Source organism: Grammomys surdaster, unplaced genomic scaffold (genome assembly GCF_004785775.1).
Source record: "Grammomys surdaster isolate TR1022 unplaced genomic scaffold, NIH_TR_1.0 99, whole genome shotgun sequence".
Taxonomy (NCBI): Eukaryota; Metazoa; Chordata; class Mammalia; order Rodentia; family Muridae; genus Grammomys; species Grammomys surdaster.
The window spans coordinates 11,982,713-12,001,777 of NW_021604578.1; the positions used below are offsets into that span (position 1 = coordinate 11,982,713).

Sequence of the window (19,065 nt, forward strand, 5' to 3'; positions counted from 1 at the left end):
TCTTTTCTTATGAGGCTCAGTTCCTGTATTTTCACAAATCATGAGTCATCTATTTTTTTGTTCATCTTCTTTAGTTTTAATATTAGAAGTGCTGCCTGCATAGCTGCTCTTTGCAGGCAGAGCCTCCTTGTCTTCAGATGCCTACACATCAGCTAGTGAGTCCATAAAGAGACCTAGTTTCTTTTTTGACCTTTACGCAGGCTTTGAGCTCAGTTCCAAGCTTATTTAATTTCAGTTAAATCATTCTAGTTTACTATTAAACTAATTTGTTGTTTTTAAATACGCATTATTCTGGCTTTTGCTCTTAAAGGGCTGTAATAGACCAGAATTTCATTGCTGTAAACTATTCTGTAGTTTCATTACCTGCTGCAAAGTAATTTTTATCTTTAGAATTTTAAAATATGGTTTGTCATTAATGGGCATGGAGACGTGGCTCATCTCCACCTCTGACGAGCCCTCAGGTTTCCAGCAGCACTATCTCAGGCCCATCTGCCTGTACCTGCAGCTCCAGGGGAACCCAGCACTTACTTGCACATAACTATAATATGTGCATACAATTAAAAATTAAAAGTTTTTTTGTTGTTCATAAAATTGTAGATATTTTACTCAGTAATATGAAAATACTGGTGGGTTTCGTTTGTTTGTTTTATTTTATTTTTTCCTGTTAATGTTCTTTGCTAACAGCGTTACCTACTACAATAAACATTTTGAAAAATGCCAATTTGTAGAATAGAAATTTTTACTTTTATTGTATGTATCATGTCTTGAGATGCATGGAAGGTACCTTTTTAATAAGAACTAGTGCTAAGAATAATAACACTTCTAAAAATTTTATTTACTAAGTAATAGTTTATCAAAAACAAAGTTTTCACAATGCTCAATTCTAGTAATAATTAAAATCTGTGCAATGTTAATTTGTTTTTTAAAACGTAATCATCATAGTTATGTTAAGAAATTTCTAAAAACCATAACTTATTTTTCATTGTTTTTAATAGCATTTATAAGTCAGTGAAATAATGTTTTTTAATTTCTAGATTGATGAACATAGGATATGTGTTTGTGTAAGAAAACGACCACTCAATAAAAAAGGTATGTTGCCTTGTAAAGGACTCAATTTAGAAGTTGGGCATGCTAACGCATTTCTGTAATCCCAACACTGCGGGACCTCAGAGAGATTGTTAATTCCAGGATAGTCTGGCCTGTGTTGTGAGACGTGATCTAAAAGAACATGGAGATGGTTTAGTAGGATTGCCTACTGCCAGTTCTAATGATCCCTGAGAGGCCGTGGTGGAGGAAGGGAACTGACTCTTACAGATTGTTCTCTTATTTCCACATGCATACCACCCCTAGTGTGTGTGCATACATTCACACACAAAATTAAGATAATTTTTTTAGAGACCTCAAATCATTTATTTTTTTTAAGTTTGGGTCATTAGATCAAATGCTGTGAAAATTACTGAACATTAATTTTTGTTTATTCTTTTAGAAACTCAAATGAAAGATCTTGATGTAATCACAATCCCTAGTAAAGATGTTGTGATGGTACATGAACCCAAACAGAAAGTAGACTTAACAAGGTACTTAGAAAATCAGACATTTCGGTTTGATTACGCCTTTGATGACTCAGCTCCTAATGAAATGGTTTACAGGTAAGTGAATTTGATTTAAGTTAAAATCATTTTCTTACAATTTTATTACTTCCTTGACAACTTAATGTTGTTCTTAGTACAGCTCTCCAGGGTGGAATGTGCTTTCTTATTCTGACATTAATTGAAGAAAATGTACAAAACTCTTTGAGGTTTAACATGTGATCTCTAATATTTCAAATTAGTTTTTGTTTTGTTTTTTTCTGAGTGTGGTAGCAGTGAGGAGACAAGACAGGAGAATCTCCTCAGAGTTTGAGTCTGACCTGCTCTACATAGCGAGCTCCAGGAACACATAGACCCCTGAAAGTTATTTTTTATGCTAATTAATAGTTAATTTGTACATATCATAGGCACACATATGGATATGATATTTCTGACGGGTTGGAGAGATGGTTTTGCATTGAGAACACTAGCTGTTCTTCCAGAAGACCTAGGCTAATTTTCCAGTACCAGTGTGGCTCACGACCACCTGGAACTTCAGTCTCAGGTTATTTAACATGCGCTTTTATCATCCATGGGTGCTACACTCGGGTGGCACACAGAGATACCCATTGGCAAAACACTCGTGCACATAAAAGGAAAGAAAAAATTCTGGGAAGTACAAACATAAGTAATGGTATGTGACTCACAGAAAACATAAAATTTTCCATTTAATTCTTGTACTAATAAATTTGAAATATTTGTGCATTAATTACTAATTAGTCCAAATCTTTACCTAGTGTGTGTTTACAAATAAAAGTTAAAAACTTCTGTAAGTCTACTTAAATTTGCTTATTTTTTTGATGGCTGTTTGATGGTCAGTTTGATGGTTGTTTTAGTGAATGGAATTTTTAGTTTACATTTTATGTATAGGAATCAAACGTGCACATATGAAATAAACATTCTAATTTTTATGTTATGTAGATTTTTGATATAAATATTCTTATTTCTAATAGTTACAACAGATTTTTACAACATTGCTACTATATTCTATGTAGAAATATTTTTGCATTTATTTGATGCCATGGTTTATTTCCTAATTTCATTATATAAAAATTCCCAGAAAACAAAAAATTAGAGCTAATAAGAATTCTAAGAATTGAAAATGTTACCAGTGAAATACTGTTAAGAGATCTTAGGCTAGTAAACTGGGAGAAAATCAAAGGACACTGGAATACTAACTAGGTACACTTTGAAGTATCTATTTCAAACAGGAATTATAATCAAAACTGGTAACTTTTTTAACTTTCTTCAAATCTTCCCTCCAGGTTTTATAAAGTATAAGTCTAGGTTGTTTTTTTCAATAGTTGTCAAGTGCTGATACAGGTATTTTTGTAGGATAGATTTAATAAACATCTTGAGCTTCCCTGTATTTATGCCTCACTTCACCAATACACAAACAACCCTTATACTCTGTTTTGACTGTGTGGACTGAAGACATCACACAGTTTTTGGCCTGGGCATTCTTCAGATTTATTCATGATTCATTAGACTAGAACTTTCTCCCTTGTCCTTCTCTACCTTCTACCTTCTTCAAGTTTGCATTGAAAAAAACCTAGCAAAGGTGTATGAAGCCTGGTTTGTTTTTTAGCATGTTGATTAGTGTTCTGCTCAATAAAGAAGCATTTCTTACCCCTTTTACACTTTAATTTTAATTATATCAGTGAATTTTATCAATATATTTTTTAAAGCTATAATTTTTTTGCCATTTTTAAAGCTATCAACTAAAAGCTCAGTGTTTTATAATTAATTTATATTCACTTTCCTATTTATACCTCAGTCTTCCATGTTCAGCATTTGAATCAAATTGGAAAGGTAACAAGGCTAGATATGATTATAAGCTTGTGAGGTAACAACAACCACAAGAAAATGTTATTTTGAGCTTTTTCCCTTTCTTATCCTATGCATCTATGGACTGTTTTCAAGCTGAATATGACACTCAGTTCAAGTGGTTGGACCAAGAACAAGCTCTGCTGCACTCCCCAAATCCAGAGTTGGACCCAAGAAAGCTCATGGTCTGCTCTGCTGCTAATGACATAGACTGCTGCTTTCTGGATCCTGGAGAAGCCACATCTGAGAAGCTGCTCAGCAAACTGATGAGATACAGCAAAAGCTGCAGTGCTTGTAGCCGCAGAGGTCAATAGGAAGGGCCCAGGTGTCTGTTACACCCGACACACATTGTACATGAGCACTGAGTAGTTGGAAAAAATTGGGCTATAAAGTTGTGCCTCACCCACCATCTTCATCTGGCTTCTTGTCCACCAACCACCACCTTTCTAAACTATTATTGTAATATTTGGATGCTAAACTGACAAATTATTGGAAGGAAACCACTTTCACAGCCAACAATGCAGAAAATACTTGCCACAAGTTCGTAGAATCCCAAAGCAAGGGTTTTATTTTAACACTGTAAGACTAGACAGAAAATGGCCCCAAAATGTGTTATCATGTTTCCTATTTTTCTTGATAAAAGTGTTTGGATTTAAAATTCATGGTTCAAAGCAAGTTTTTGTGTTTGTTTGTTTTACCAGTCTAATATTTAAACTACTGCTATATTTTGTTAATGAATTATACTTTATAGTACTTGGGTTTCTTGTCTATGTTGTATTTGTGACACTTTTTCATTTTTCTTTTAAGGTTTACTGCTAGACCTCTAGTGGAAACAATATTTGAAAGGGGCATGGCTACATGCTTTGCTTATGGGCAGACTGGAAGTGGAAAAACTCATGTAAGTAATGTGGTAAAACCGTGTCCTGCCATGATGCTGTAGTCTCCCTCTTATAGTATAATTATATTGCCTAAAGTTTTTGGCAGTGTACATGTGACTGTAGAGGCCAGAGCACAGCCTTAGGTGTTCCCCTCCTGAGGCCGTCCAGTTTGGTTTTTGAGACAAGTTTCTCATGGGCCTGGAACTACCAAGTAAGCTAGACTGGCTGTCCAGGAAGCCCTGGATATCTGTTTGTCTAAACCTTCCCAACTCTGGAATTATGATCATGTACTTACACTGTGCTTGGATTATTTTACATGGCTTCTGAGAGATAGAACTCAGGTTCCCATATTTGTGTGGCAAGTACTTTATTGGACTGAGTTATCACCCCAACCCTAAGACCTAAATTCTTAGAATTTTTTCCTGAATAATGTCTATTCTTTATTTTCTTTCCAAATGTAGACTATGGGTGGTGACTTTTCAGGAAAGAACCAGGATTGTTCTAAGGGAATTTATGCATTAGCAGGTAAGTGTCCTTTGTGTACATAGTTTGTGATATTCTTGAATGTTATTCAAGTCCGTTTGAGTAAGGCTTTATTGTTTACTTTTGTTGTCCAGCTATACACAGTATATTAGATCAACTGTTTGATTTCAGATTATTTAAAAAGAAATGTGAGATCATGGTCAGGCGTGGTGGCACATACCTGTAAGCCTAGTACTTAGGAGGTGAAGGCAAGGTCATCTGGGTTCACAGCCATCCTCAGCTGCATAACCAATTCGAGACCAACCATGGCTATCTGAGATCCTGTTTGAAAAAAGACAAAGTCATAAAAGAAATGTAAAATTAAACTCTTGATGACAAAAAAAAATCTTAATATATTGGGTCACTAATAAAGATAGAATAATCTCTACTAGAGATTACTATAAATTATGCAGTGGCTAATTGTTACTGGATCACCATACATACACACACACACACACACAAGAGGGGGAGGGAGAAGGGGGGAAGGGAGAGAAAGAGGGAGGGAGGGGGAGGAGAGGGAGAGAATTCCTGAGATAGGAGCTCATGTGTTTTAAGCTGACCTCAGTCTTCCTATGTAGCTGAGGATTACCTTGAATTTCTATTTTTCTCTCTCCAACATCTGAACGCTGGGATTATAGTACAGTATATCAGGATGCCTGGTTTATACAATGCTGCAGACTGACCCCTGGTCTTTGTGCACGCTAGGCAGACACTACCAACTGGGCTTCATGTTGATCCCTTTCAAGGAGAAATAGTCCTTTCATGGAATGTAAAAGAGAATAGCTTCTTTTACAACTTTATTTTTCAAACTAATGTTTTAATATTTTTATTGATACTATTAACCTAATATTAACTGATTCTTATAAAAACAGAAATTTATAAAATTGTCGTATCTTAACAAACTTCATATGTGACATTTTCGACAGCTCGAGATGTCTTTTTAATGCTGAAGAAGCCAAACTATAAGAAACTAGAACTTCAAGTATATGCAACATTTTTTGAAATTTATAGTGGAAAGGTATGTGAGAAGTTTTGTTTTCTTTTGAGTGTGGGAGTGGGTATATGAGTACATATATGTCGGTAGGTGCATGTGTATGTTTCTACACGTGTACGTGGAGGGGCCAGTAGTCAGCCTCAGGTGTTATGTCTCAGGAACTGTACATTTTGTATTTTTGAGACAGGGACTTTCACTGTGGCCTGCAGCTGAACAGTTAGGATAGGCTAGATGGCCACTGTGTCCCAGGGTCTCCATGTGCCTGATACTGTGAGTGATGGACTGTTTTGTCTCTGGGATCAAACTCAGGCCCTTGTACTTGCTTGGCAAGCGTTTCATCAACTGAGTTGTCTTCCAGTTCCCGGACCTTTGTAAAAAAAAAATAATGAGGTTTTATATATTTATATATATGTTTATACATATACATACTATATATATATATAATTTTTTAACATGTGTCTATTGATATATACTAGCCATTTTTAAGTATACAGTTTGGTAGTAGTATGTATATTGCTTTATTTTATGACCTACCACCACAAGATTTATATGATTGTAAACATAATATTTGATGTCTTTTTAAGCTTTCAATGTTGGACATTGTTCTGAAAATAATAGTCTTACTACTTTTAGACTCTTTTGTAGAGGTGATTTTTAAAGCTAGTTTTTCTAATTGAAATATGGTTTTCTACAGGTGTTTGACTTATTAAATAGGAAAACAAAATTAAGAGTACTAGAAGATGGGAAGCAGCAGGTGCAAGTGGTAGGACTGCAGGAACGGGAGGTCAGGTGTGTGGAGGACGTGCTGAAGCTCATCGACATAGGCAACAGCTGCAGGTGGGTCTCAGCAGGGATGTCTGTGTCACAGCCTGGCCGTTGAGCATACCAGAAAAGCCAAAAGAAAAGACTGTGGGTAACATGGAAATAAAAGTGCTAATGTGTCAATATGTCCTTAATCACATTGTAGAACATCTGGTCAGACATCTGCAAATGCACATTCATCTCGGAGTCATGCAGTGTTTCAGATCATTCTTAGAAGGAAGGGGAAACTACATGGTAAATTCTCTCTCATTGACTTGGCTGGGAATGAAAGAGGAGCTGACACATCCAGTGCAGACAGGCAAACCAGGCTTGAAGGTGCTGAAATTAATAAAAGCCTTTTAGCACTCAAGGTAAGTAAAATGTAATTATAAAAGGCCTTTTACTTTTGACCTTAAGTTTAATTACTCAGTTGTAAAACCAGTATCACCTTGTAAAAGAGAAGGTTACAAATTTAAATTGTCATACTGGAAGTTAACAGATTTTATTGTATGTAGAATTTTTCATGCACATATTTTTATTGTTCTTAAACAAGTTGAAGAAAACAAATTGACAGGGTGTTTCTGAGGTTGCTTAGCTAGATTGTAAAAGGGCTATAGTCAGCCTGGCTTTTGTAGTGAGGCACACAACTATGGAATTGAGCTAAGAAAAATTTTCCCATCTACCAGACAGGACCCAAATAGGAGGTCTTACAGAGCCTTTACCTTGCTGTGTTAGCCTCTTAAAGACCCACAGGCAGGAACCTTAAAGCGGGTAGGAAAAGGTGAAAAATGTTTTAAAGCAAAAACATTAAAAACAGAATACTGTTCACAAAAAGCAAATAAGCAAAACTTGGGCCAAAATAAATATTTTTTCCCTTACTAGGAAATCAGAAATGGGAAGGATTACAATAAGGCCACTGTAGCTTTGGGAATTCCATTTTAAATTCTCAACTTCTTACAACTTTCCTCGTGCCTGAAATTCGAACACTAGTCATGTTTTCAGGTTTTAGAATAATTGACATTTGTTTTTGTTGTTAACTCATTGAATTAATATTTATGAAACCATTGTTAAGTACTGTAAAACTTAGAATTTTTAGAGCTCATTAATCCTTAAGAATGACTCACTAATAAAGCATAATTGGTAAGAAATGTTTTCTTATTTCTTAGGAGTGCATCAGAGCCTTAGGTAGAAATAAACCCCATACTCCTTTCCGAGCAAGTAAACTCACTCAGGTGTTGAGAGATTCCTTCATAGGTGAAAATTCTCGTACTTGCATGGTAAGTTAGCTTTGGATTTTGTTGTTGTTGTTTGTTTTGGATTTGCTTTTGTTTTTATCCTGAAGGAATAAAAATTTTTAAAAAATCTGTAGAAGTTGTAGATTTTTGCAAATCATAATTAATTACCCTTTTATTTAGCTAGATTACATTTAAGATGTGATCCCTACTAATTCGGTGGAAAGTATTATGTTGCAGCTATAACACCTTTCAGTTCTAACAGCTGAGTACTTCATTTAGCAGATGTTAACTTACTCCCACGTTCTTACTTCCCTGATGGGGATGCTAACAAATATCTCTTCATGTGCTTTGCTGTATTGCCTAGTTTGTTGTTCATGGCAAGCTAGGTAATCAAGCAGAGGTTTGTGCAGTTATGTATGGAGCTTCCCCCTTAGTCTTCCTCTCTCTTTCTTATAGGACAGCTTACCTTTTCCAGATGCTAGTTCTCCACTTCCAAATGGCCTTTCACCAGGAGCTCTAGTTCCTAAAGAACTTCAGTAGTCATGTGTGACAGTACTGAGATGTTGTCTCTGGAAGAATACTATCCCATTAGTAATAGTAAAAATAGATGGAGGGCCAGTCTGTGTCGTTCCTTTTTCTAAATGTTTGCCTTCAGTTTCTGCTGGATTTTAAATGACTTTCTGGTACCTCGAGAAAATTTGTAACTAGATTTTATAATGGTTATATGTAATAAGTAGATAGATCTTAGAGTTAGATACCAGTATAAACATTAAAAGTACATTATATGATTAGATCTTATATGCTATTTGTCAGAATTATTGTCTTGACTATTTATGATTTTTTCTTTGCTTCCCCTTTATAGATTGCCACAATCTCTCCAGGGATGGCATCCTGTGAGAATACTCTTAATACGTTAAGATATGCAAATAGGTATGAAAGCAATTCCTGCATTTTACATTTTGAAATCTAATATATTAGAGCAGTATATAGTGTTGTCTCTATGTCTGCTAGGGAAACCAGGCACGATGGCACAAACCTGTAGCTGTAGCCTTTGATGATACAGGCAGAATGGTTACCAGTTGTATGGTATTTCTAATCTCTAACATGAAATTTATATCACAGCTACCACAGAACCCTATAGGGCAAGTTTTATCATATGTTTCTTCAAAATTTCAAAATAAAGTTTTATTTTTTCTTTAATATTATTTAGAATTGTCTTGTAAAATTGAAAAAAATAAGTAGAAAAAATGTATAATTAGATAAGACTGACATCTTTATTAAAATTGACCTTTTTGTCCCATAATGTGATTATATTTTTCCATTTCAACAAGTTATGATTTATAATATTATACCACATTTCAGTGAAATTATATAATTATATAAATAAATATTTTTGTATATTATAATATTAGAAATTAGGGAGTTAATTTCTTAAATTGTTCTGCTTTGTGCTGGAATTATTCCTTATGGTATCCAATTAAACACACACACGTAATAGCACACATATAGGCATACATGTATCATTTAAGTGATAACTGTTCTTTCTGGTGCTGCATATGGATGATACGTTATTCACATCAGTAACATTTCCAACTTCAGTAAACAACTGAGTTGTTAAGTATGATCAACACTGAGAAGTAAAAGTGTTTATGCCTTACAATCATGATAGTTTCAGGTGCCCTTGGAATTCTGAGTTATGATAGAATTATTATTTTTTACCCCTCCCCCAACACTTACACTCTTCTTATTTGGAGTGATTATTCATATAATTTGTAACTACATTTATATTTGAGAATCTGATACATGTGTATAGTATTTTGATGAAACTCCACACATACTCCTCACCCTAACTCTCTTTGCCCCTGAAGGTTTAAATGTCTATAATGATGTTACACTTATAATTCTAGCCTACAGATAAAATTCTTTATGGCCTACTTCTAATATGGAAATTGTCTTCATTTTTTTTTTCAAAACCATATTTTTTCTTGTTTAGTAAAAATAGAGACTTTATTTTCCAATTTTTTAAAAAATATAAATTCTTATACATAGAAAAATATGTAAAAATTGGCCAGGCAGTGGTGACACAGCCCTTAATCCCAGCACTGGGGAGGGAGAGGCAGGTAGAGTTTATTATCATTTAAAAAAATCTCTTCAATTGAAGCTGGGTAGTGGTGGTACACGCCTTTAATCCCAGCACCCAGGAGGCAGACGCAGAGGGATCTCTCAGCTAGGGCTATACATACAAACTCAATTTGGGAAGCAGCTCTTAACTAGCTTCCATAAAAATTCTTGTGTGTTCCTTCAGAAAAGAAAATTGTTCAAACCTATTGCTGTCTACCTTGAGGTCACCTGATTTCTTTAAAATAATTTTATTTTCATTTTTAAAAGGTTGTTTCCATACCTGTAAATGTATCTTTGAGTAACATTAGTAACTATATTTTGATTATTCTTTTAGACTTTTATATTGTGCTTTTATTGTTTTGGCCAAAGAGATTTTTTAAATGATAGCAAGGATTGTTAATAAGCACTGGCTGACTGGCTCAGAAATGTAACTCAGTGTCCATGTTTGCTAAGCATGATAGGCCCTGAGTTCTTTTCTCATTCCATGGTGGGAATATCCACAAAAGTACAAAATATAAAAGCTACTTAAAAATATAATAAAGCTTTAAGTAGGTTCAGTTTTTAATAACTTTTAAAGTTTGAACTATGAGTCCGTAGCCACAGACATTCTTGTCTTTTAATTAATTTTTTAAGTATGTAGGAGTTTTTAAAAATAATTTTTAGATGCTTTTCCCAAAAGGAGGGATAGAGAATACTTTTTGTGGTAGATTCTTATTACAGAATAAAAAATATTGTTTTAGATATCAGATAGAATTAAACCCCTCCATGTCTTAGAACTTTAGCCAAAAAAAATTCCTTTTAAACATGAAGCTACTATATACAGTGAGATCCCAAGATTTTCAGATTTTTTACTACTTAAACCACTAGTTTGAGGTCTTTTGCTAACCCAAGCTGTCCTCCCAACCATGTATCTGAGAATGCCCTTACATTCCTGTGTTCTTCTTGCCTCTGCCTTCCCGTTGCTGAATAGAGATGTGCGCCATCGTGTCCATTTAGACATGGAACGATTTTACTATACTCTGTTGTCCTAGAGATTGTACTAGAGCCTTGACCATTTTAAACAAATGCTCTATAATAAGCTACATCTCCAGCCTGGGAATTGTTTACTTCATTTTTAAGATTCAGCATGGAGATGGAAGAATAGTTTTTAGAACAAAGTACCTGCCTCCCTACTTCCTGGCACCAAAGCCTTCATGTGCTTTTCTTTTCTTATCTTGAGCATGGTGAGATCAATGGCCATACCTGTATTAAAGGACTGTTTTGTGAGCTGAGAGAAGTAATCTTTGTAAAATGTTGAGTATGGCACTTGGAAATTGTTTTTCAGTCTCTTTTAGGTAAAACTATATATTTTAGAAGTGTTCTATAGCAGTTTGGGCAAAGTTTATAACAAAGCATATTAGAGTTAATAATCAAGATGATAAGTCCAATTCAGTCAATTAATAAAATTGAAATACACTGTCAGGTGTGTGGCACTTGCCTGTAAGCCTAGCATGTCAGAGGGCATGCAGGAGGATCAGGAGTTTAAACTCATCACTAGCTACACAGAAGTCTCCAGAAGGGAAAAGAAAGAAGTATGGAACAGAAGGAATAGTAAGGGAGTGGTTGTTCTAAGAAGAAAAGCTGTACTAGATGCTTGTGAGCCAGTTTTCTGAAGCAGATATGCTCTGGGTAACGGAAGCACTTAAGAGTGATTGAAACAGAATAGTTATTGAGAGCTTGCTTTTTATTTATTTTTAGTGTCATTTTAGACAATTTATTAGTGTATATAGTATAGTTTGGCTTGCACAGGAGGATATGTAATAGAGAAAAATTCTATGGGTGCCACTAATAGTGTTTCTCAATGAGGAGATTCTGAAGCATACAAGAAATAAGAAATAAATACATACATACATACATACATACATACATACATACACACATACATACATACATGCCTCCAGTAAAAGAGTAAAGAGACAGTCTGATATTAAACCTTCGACAGTGAATGGATACAAGTGCCTGTGTTCATTTGATCTGTATGTAATTAATGATACTTGACTAGGTTTTGGCTTATGAAGAAAGATATTTAGTTTGACCTAAGAAAAAGAATTCAGATTATCTTAAATGGCATAGAAATAATTTGGACTCGAGTAAGCTTGTACTTTAGTTACACCATATTCTTCCTGAATAACATTAAATGACATACTTGATTTTCTCATCTGTGAAATGAAGATAACCTAAGATTTTTACCAGGTCTATATAATGCCTAGGAGTTATAAATTATGGTACTTAAAAAATAATGGCTACTATAAAATGTCATGTGATGCAAAATGTATATAATTCAGTTAAATATAACTTATAGTCGTTAGCAAAAACATGTCAGAATTCCATTCCTAAAACATTTACCTCCCATATTCATAGTCAAAGTCACCAACCACAAAAACTTAACCATTTTATTTTTTCAGTCATATGGAGCCTTCATAGCTAATAGAGTTCTAAATGGGTAAGTTAGAGTTAACTTGCAAACCATGAATAGATACCCTAAGACAGTATAATGAATTTCATTATCATATCTGGTTTGTAAAGCACTGCAAAAGTTGAGGTCTCAAGGCTGGGAAGCTGGTTCACATAATAAAGTGCTTGCTGGCCAAGCATGAAGACCTGAGGTTGCATCCCCAGCATGTTTGTAAAAAGCTGAGCACAGGCAAACACCTGTAACCCCAGCGCTGGGAGACAGGAGGAAAACAGGCCAGCTAATCAAGCATGTTGTTGAACAACAGGCTTGGTTGAGTCTTGGTCTCAGAAAATAAAATGGACAACGTCATTCCACATCAACTGTAAATATCCACATCCACATATATGTGTGTGTATGACACTGAGACGCACATAAGCGCACGCGCGCGCACACACACACACACACTTGTTGATTCATTGAGATGGATAAACTGTGCTTCTGTCCACATGAAGAAATTAGATTGACTGGGTCATGTAGTTAATGTAGGGGACCTTCAGATTCACGTAGTAGCCTTGACATGAGAAGTTTCTAGGAAGATTTATGAGAAATGGAAAAAGTAAACTAGGAAGGAAAGATTAGTTTTTTGTTTTGTTTTTTCCCTTTTTCCTTTCTTTTTTCTTAGTTGGAGATCAGTAAAACATAAGTGTAGAAACCTATTTATGAAATCATATTCTAAACAATGTGGATACTCTTTCTGAACAAAAGTTGAACTGTGCATTGCTGTGTCTCCCAAGAGCTCTCTTAATTCTCACTGTTTTGGTACTGCAGAGTAAAGGAGTTTGGAATTAGTCCTTCAGACATTCCCTTCTCCCAGGGTAGTGGCAGTCGCCCTGATCTCTCTCCTTCTTACGATTATGACGACTTTTCTCCTTCGATTACCAGGTCTTACTTCATTCTATACTTAAGATTTTCCTTTGACTAGCTTGTTTTGAATTGTGCTGCACATAAACATTTCATCTGTTACTTTTGTTCCAAGCCATTTTTCATTTTCACTTCATTTAGCAGGTGGTGGTTGTACTGCATGATCTGCATTTTTATGTCCTTTATTAATTTTCTTTAAAAGGTTTATTTAGAATTTAAAGCCCCATACTTCGCTTTTTCTTTTTAAAAGATGATGTCACTTTTGCATATTTATCTTTATTGTGTGATAGTTTCTTATCTGCAAGGAGTACCGATCCTTGTGATTCAGAAAATATATCCTTTTTAAAGTGTGTTAAATAGGAAGTTCAGCTTTTAAAAAATTACATATGATTCTTAAGATCTTTAGGCACTGAGCTGGTCATGGTGGCACAAGCCTTTAATCCCAGTACTTGGGAGATAGAGACAAGCAGATCATTTAAGTTTGAGGCCACTCTCTGTGATCTGCAAATGACATCCAGGCATACATAGTGAGACCCCATCTTAATAACTTAGCAGAATGGAATCACTTCTTACTTAGCTATTTTAGCTAAACAGTATGACTGCTGAAATCTTCATAGGGTATATAAGCTTCCCTGGTTTCATTAGTGGCTTCTTCATAGATCTTAGCAATTTTTCTTTCATAAGCTGTAATTATAATTATAGCTTTTTTCTTAAAGTATTTAATATGTATACTTTGCCAACTTTCCCTGATTATGAACAATAATTACACTTGAAGTTAGCACAAAGTTGTTTAAACTAGCATTAAACAAACACACAGATTTCAGATAAATTTGACCTATAAAGTGACACCATCAGTCTTACTGTGCTAATTGAATTGCTTTTGTATTGAAATGGTTCTTTTCTTATTGTGTGCATGAGTCTTTGATAATTTTAGATAACTTTTGTGTATTTATAGGGTGAAAGAATTAACTGTAGATCCAGCTGCTGCTGGTGATGTCCGTCCAATAATGCACCATCCACCAAGCCAGATTGATGACTTAGAGACCCAGTGGGGTGTGGGGAGTTCCCCTCAGAGAGATGATCTAAAACTTCTTTGTGAACAAAATGTGAGTGACATAATCTCTTCGTTACTGATCTAACCTTAGTTTGCTTCATCTGTAGCAGAACTTAATTGAACACTGTCACTTAGGGCAGGGATCCACAAGTCCACCCTGTGACCTAAGCAACCATCTGTTCTGTTCAGATAAGTACAGCTTTGCTGGAATATAGCTATGCTTTTCTGGTTGCTTTCTTTCTACAGTGGCAGTGACAGAATGCAACTTTATGAATCCAAAATAATTTCCTGGCTTACTAGCTCTCTGATAATAGCTTATTTAGTTTTTATATTCTATGCCTACATTAAAATTTAGTGACTAAATAGTTTAAGATTGTATATAACTACATCATATATAAATCTTTATAAAAATCTGTCAACATAATTATATGCATTAAACAGATGACGTTAACTATTAAAAATTACAGCGGCCATGCAGTGGTGGTGCACGCCTTTAATCCCAGCACTTGGGAGGCAGAGGCAGGCGGATTTCTGAGTTCTAGGCCAGCGTGGTCTACAGAGTGAGTTCCAGGACACCCAGGGCTACACAGAGAAACCCTGTCTTAAAAAACCGGAAAAAAAAAAAATTACAGTGACCTCAGAAACACCCCAAAACAAAGAGAAACAAACATACCCTTAGCAAAAAATGCTAACAATCTATCAAATCTATATTTTTCTATATTCAAAATATAAAAACTTAAATAATTTCAAAGTACATTTATTTAGTTATTTTTTGTTTATTTTATGTATATGTGTACACTGTAGTTATCTTCAGACACACCAGAAGAGGGCATTGGATCCCATTACAGATGGTTGTGAGCCACCATGTAGTTGCTGGGAATTGAACTCAGGACCTCTGGAAGAGCAAGCAGCCAGTGCTCTTAACCATTGAGCCGCTTCTCCAGCCCTAGTTATTTTTAAAAATATATAGTCTATAAGGATAGGCAAGTATAAATGAGAGAGCATGTGATCTGGATATTTAGCACAAACTGTAGTCCCAGGACTTAGGAGGCTGATGTGAGAGGATTGCTGCAAACCTGAGGCCGTAGTAAGTTATAGGCTAACAAGGGCTGCAGTGTAATAGTCTGTCAACAATAAGCAAGGTGGACCGGCCTGGGAAATGACTCAGTGGGTTAAAAGCTTATCAAAGTAAGAAGACCTTAAAAGACAAAACTAAAAATGTGATCCTAGCTTCAGTCCATTCTCCTAAATTTTGAAAGACTCCACAGTTGTTCTTAAACTCTCAAGGCAAACCTTGAACTATGCCTAGATATTATACCTTCCAAAGATAAAACCAGAGGAAGATAGAGACAGGCACCCCCTAGAGTTTATCTTTGTATTTTATTGAATCTTACTAGATCTACATAGGCCAGAATTTTTTAGGATTTAGTTTTTGTGTATGATTGTTTGCCACATGTATATCTATGTACCATGTGTGTACATTGCTGAAGGAGGCTAGGACAGCAGATTCTAGAACTGAAGTTAGAGACGTTTGTGAGCTGCCATCTGGGTGCTGGGAACCAAATTCAGGTCCTTTGGAAGGGTTGTCCTTGCTTTTAACCTCTGAGCCATCTCTCTAGTCTCAATCCGGGGTTTTAAAATGCTACATTATCTTTTATATACCCTGTGTTTCAGAGTGTGCAAATCTTCTACCTTTGCTACCACCAGGGAACTTGAGATTATTCATCAATATCATTATATTAAATGTTAGTGCATGTGTACATATTGTTGCAAAGTTCTCAGCAAGAGAGACTGAAAAGGAATAGAGTCTAAAATACGTCCTTGATAAAAAACATAATATTAAGTAGATGGCTAATGAAGTACATTAGAATTCCAAAAATATACTTCTGCAGATAAATGTGTTCTTTGGGAGTAAAGTGTATGCAATGTAGGCATTTGTATAGTTTCTGGTCCAAAGGAATTAGGATATTCTGGGCCTGAAGAGGAAGTAGCCAAGTGGGGAAAAGATATGTTGAGTGTATATTCATGAAAGAGAATATGAGGTTTTTATAGCATGTCCTGATAAAAGCAGATTATTTATTTCCATAGAAAAGATAAAATGTTCTTTACTAACTAAATTATGTAAACCTTCAGGCACGATAGTTTTAATGATGAAAGTCTGTTGTCCACTTAAATTCTTTCATGCATTTAGAATCTTGAATGATTTTTTTGTAAATGCCATTTCTACTCACGTTTCTAAGTAGATTTCTACGTAGTTGTCTTTGCCACTAAAGCCAGAGTATGAGAAAACAGTGAGTTAATAGAACAGGCGGGACACTCCACCATAAAGCTAAGCCTAGTAAGTTTTGAGTTGATGGAACCATCAAAACATGTCTGTATTTCATGTGTTTCTTTGTTGGTGAGTACAATTATGATTTGTCATTTGAGATTTCTATTAAAAAACAAAACTATCTGCCTATCTAGCCATGTGGCTGGCATACACCTGTAATTCCAAAAGAGGCTCGAAGCAGGATGATTGCTGAGAATGTGATGCTAGCCTGGACTACATATCTAGTACCGGCTTACCCAGGAATGCAGACAAGTCTGAAAATACATCAAGTAGTTCCAACTCTATGGGAAGCTAAGGCAGGAGGGATGATTAAGTCCGTCACTGTGAAACTATCCTAAGCAGTATACAGATTTCCGTTTCTCTTCAAAGAGAATTGCTACTTTTTACTGTAAAAATTAGTAAATGATTTATATAGCATATAATTAAGATTTTGTTTTTAAAAAGCTTAGTCCTTGGAAATACTGATTTTGATAGTCACTGTGAAATATATTGTACCAAAGATTGTGTCCTTACATTTTGCCTTTCATGAGAAGAAACTTAATCTGTGCATGGTGGCATGTGCCTGTGTGCTTGGCACTTGGGGTGGAGGGCACCTGAGCGACATAGTATCAGGCCAGCCAGGTACAGAGCAAGAGCCTGCTTTTTCACACAGAAAATCTGAAGTCTGGTCTTTGTGTTTTTCTTTCATGTTGTCATAAAGTCATGTGTATATGAAAGAAATAGTTAATGAAGAGAAACCAGCACGAACTAGTAAAGCCTGAAATAAACTTTACAGTAACTAAAAAGCTGGACTGTTTCAAGAGACGTTTTTTAGGGTATGTCCACAAATAATAATAAATTCCTAAGTGAAAAGGATTTACTTATGAGTTGGTTGATTTACTTAGACTTACATTATTCTGACCCAGAAAAAGACATTGTGACTTTTCTTCTTCTATTATTTTAATAGTTTTTTCCATTTGTCTCCGAAGTTTAATTTGCCTTTCGAAAAAGACTGCAAAACTGCTTTTGAGTCTGAGCTTATAGCTTAGTGGTAGAATATCAGTCGCTTTTAAAAACATGAGTTTCTCAGTAGGCTCCCAAATAAGGAAGAAAAGTAAAAATAAAACTTAATGACATTTAAAAATAATAAACTTTAGGTCATCTTTTTAAACTTTGTGTTTTAAGGAAGAAGAAGTTTCTCCACAATTGTTTACTTTCCACGAAGCTGTCTCCCAGATGGTAGAGATGGAAGAACAGGTTGTGGAAGATCATAGGGCAGTGTTCCAGGTATGTAAGAAAAGGCCTAATTACAAGCAGACCTTAAATTAATCAGTACTTTCTGAATTCTTTATATAGAACACTATTCTTTTAAAATTGCGTAGTTGAATATGTTTATATTTGTAGGGCATGTGGTAGTAAATCTCTCTCTGCAGTGTTGTTCTTTAGTATAATGAACAGGCTGTGGGTTGGTGGCTCACACTTTTAATCCCAGCACTTGGGAGGTAGAGGCAGATCTCTGTGAGTTCAAGGACAGCCAGGACTATACAGAGAAACCCTGTCTTGAAAAAGGAGGGGGGAAAACCCACAAATACATACATCTAATAATAAATGTAATGAATGGCTCTGAGGATGTAGTTCAGTGGTAGGATGCTTGCCTACCACTAACGAAGCATGCCAGGGTGCAGCCCTAGCTAAAAATAAAATTTATGAAAATATTTAATTTGACTGAATAAAGAGGTCATGTCTCCTAATAGTTTTGAGAGTATCAGTTTAAGTATGTTTGACTTAGAATTCACAATATGTAGATCAGTCTGATAGAAGTATTTGTGAAACATAACAATTCACATCTTTTTATTGAATTTTTATCATTAGGAATCCATTCGCTGGATAGAAGATGAAAAGGCTCTTCTAGAGATGACTGAAGAAGTAGACTATGATGTAGACTCGTATGCTACACAACTTGAAGCTATTCTTGAGCAAAAAATAGATATTCTAACTGAGTTACGAGGTAATTTATTTTCCATCTTTGTGTTTATTTGAACTTTGCGTGGTATTAGGATGTGTAGTAATGAGGTTTTGCATGATGACATACAAAGCAAAGATTGTTATAGACAATGTTAGCACCTTCGTTCAAAACATATAAAGATCATTGTTTCTCTTAAAACAATAAAATTAAAATATAGGTTGGGGGATGATTTCATAGGTGATAAGTGCTTGCTTTCTAGTGAGAACGGAAGTTTTGATCCCTACAACCCATGTAAAGAAAGATTAGGTGCAGTCACACACATCTGTTGTCCCAGTGCTCCTGTGGTAAGTTGAGAGGGAGGTAGAGACATAAAAAC

The 19,065-nt window shown here is 35.2% G+C and overlaps 1 protein-coding gene across 2 annotated transcripts in view; it reads left to right on the forward strand.

Moving 5' to 3' along the window:
• Positions 1-19,065, forward strand: part of Kif2a (kinesin family member 2A) — a 61,431-nt gene that overhangs the window by 35,325 nt on the left and 7,041 nt on the right. For both annotated transcript variants that reach the window (XM_028783778.1, XM_028783786.1), the window contains exons 8-19: positions 1,035-1,089; positions 1,487-1,649; positions 4,263-4,353; positions 4,795-4,858; positions 5,782-5,873; positions 6,544-6,686; positions 6,817-7,021; positions 7,817-7,927; positions 8,748-8,815; positions 14,317-14,467; positions 17,909-18,010; positions 18,596-18,731. In XM_028783778.1, the coding sequence (XP_028639611.1) occupies positions 1,035-1,089; positions 1,487-1,649; positions 4,263-4,353; positions 4,795-4,858; positions 5,782-5,873; positions 6,544-6,686; positions 6,817-7,021; positions 7,817-7,927; positions 8,748-8,815; positions 14,317-14,467; positions 17,909-18,010; positions 18,596-18,731 (1,381 nt within the window). The remainder of the gene's footprint in view (positions 1-1,034; positions 1,090-1,486; positions 1,650-4,262; positions 4,354-4,794; positions 4,859-5,781; positions 5,874-6,543; positions 6,687-6,816; positions 7,022-7,816; positions 7,928-8,747; positions 8,816-14,316; positions 14,468-17,908; positions 18,011-18,595; positions 18,732-19,065) is intronic.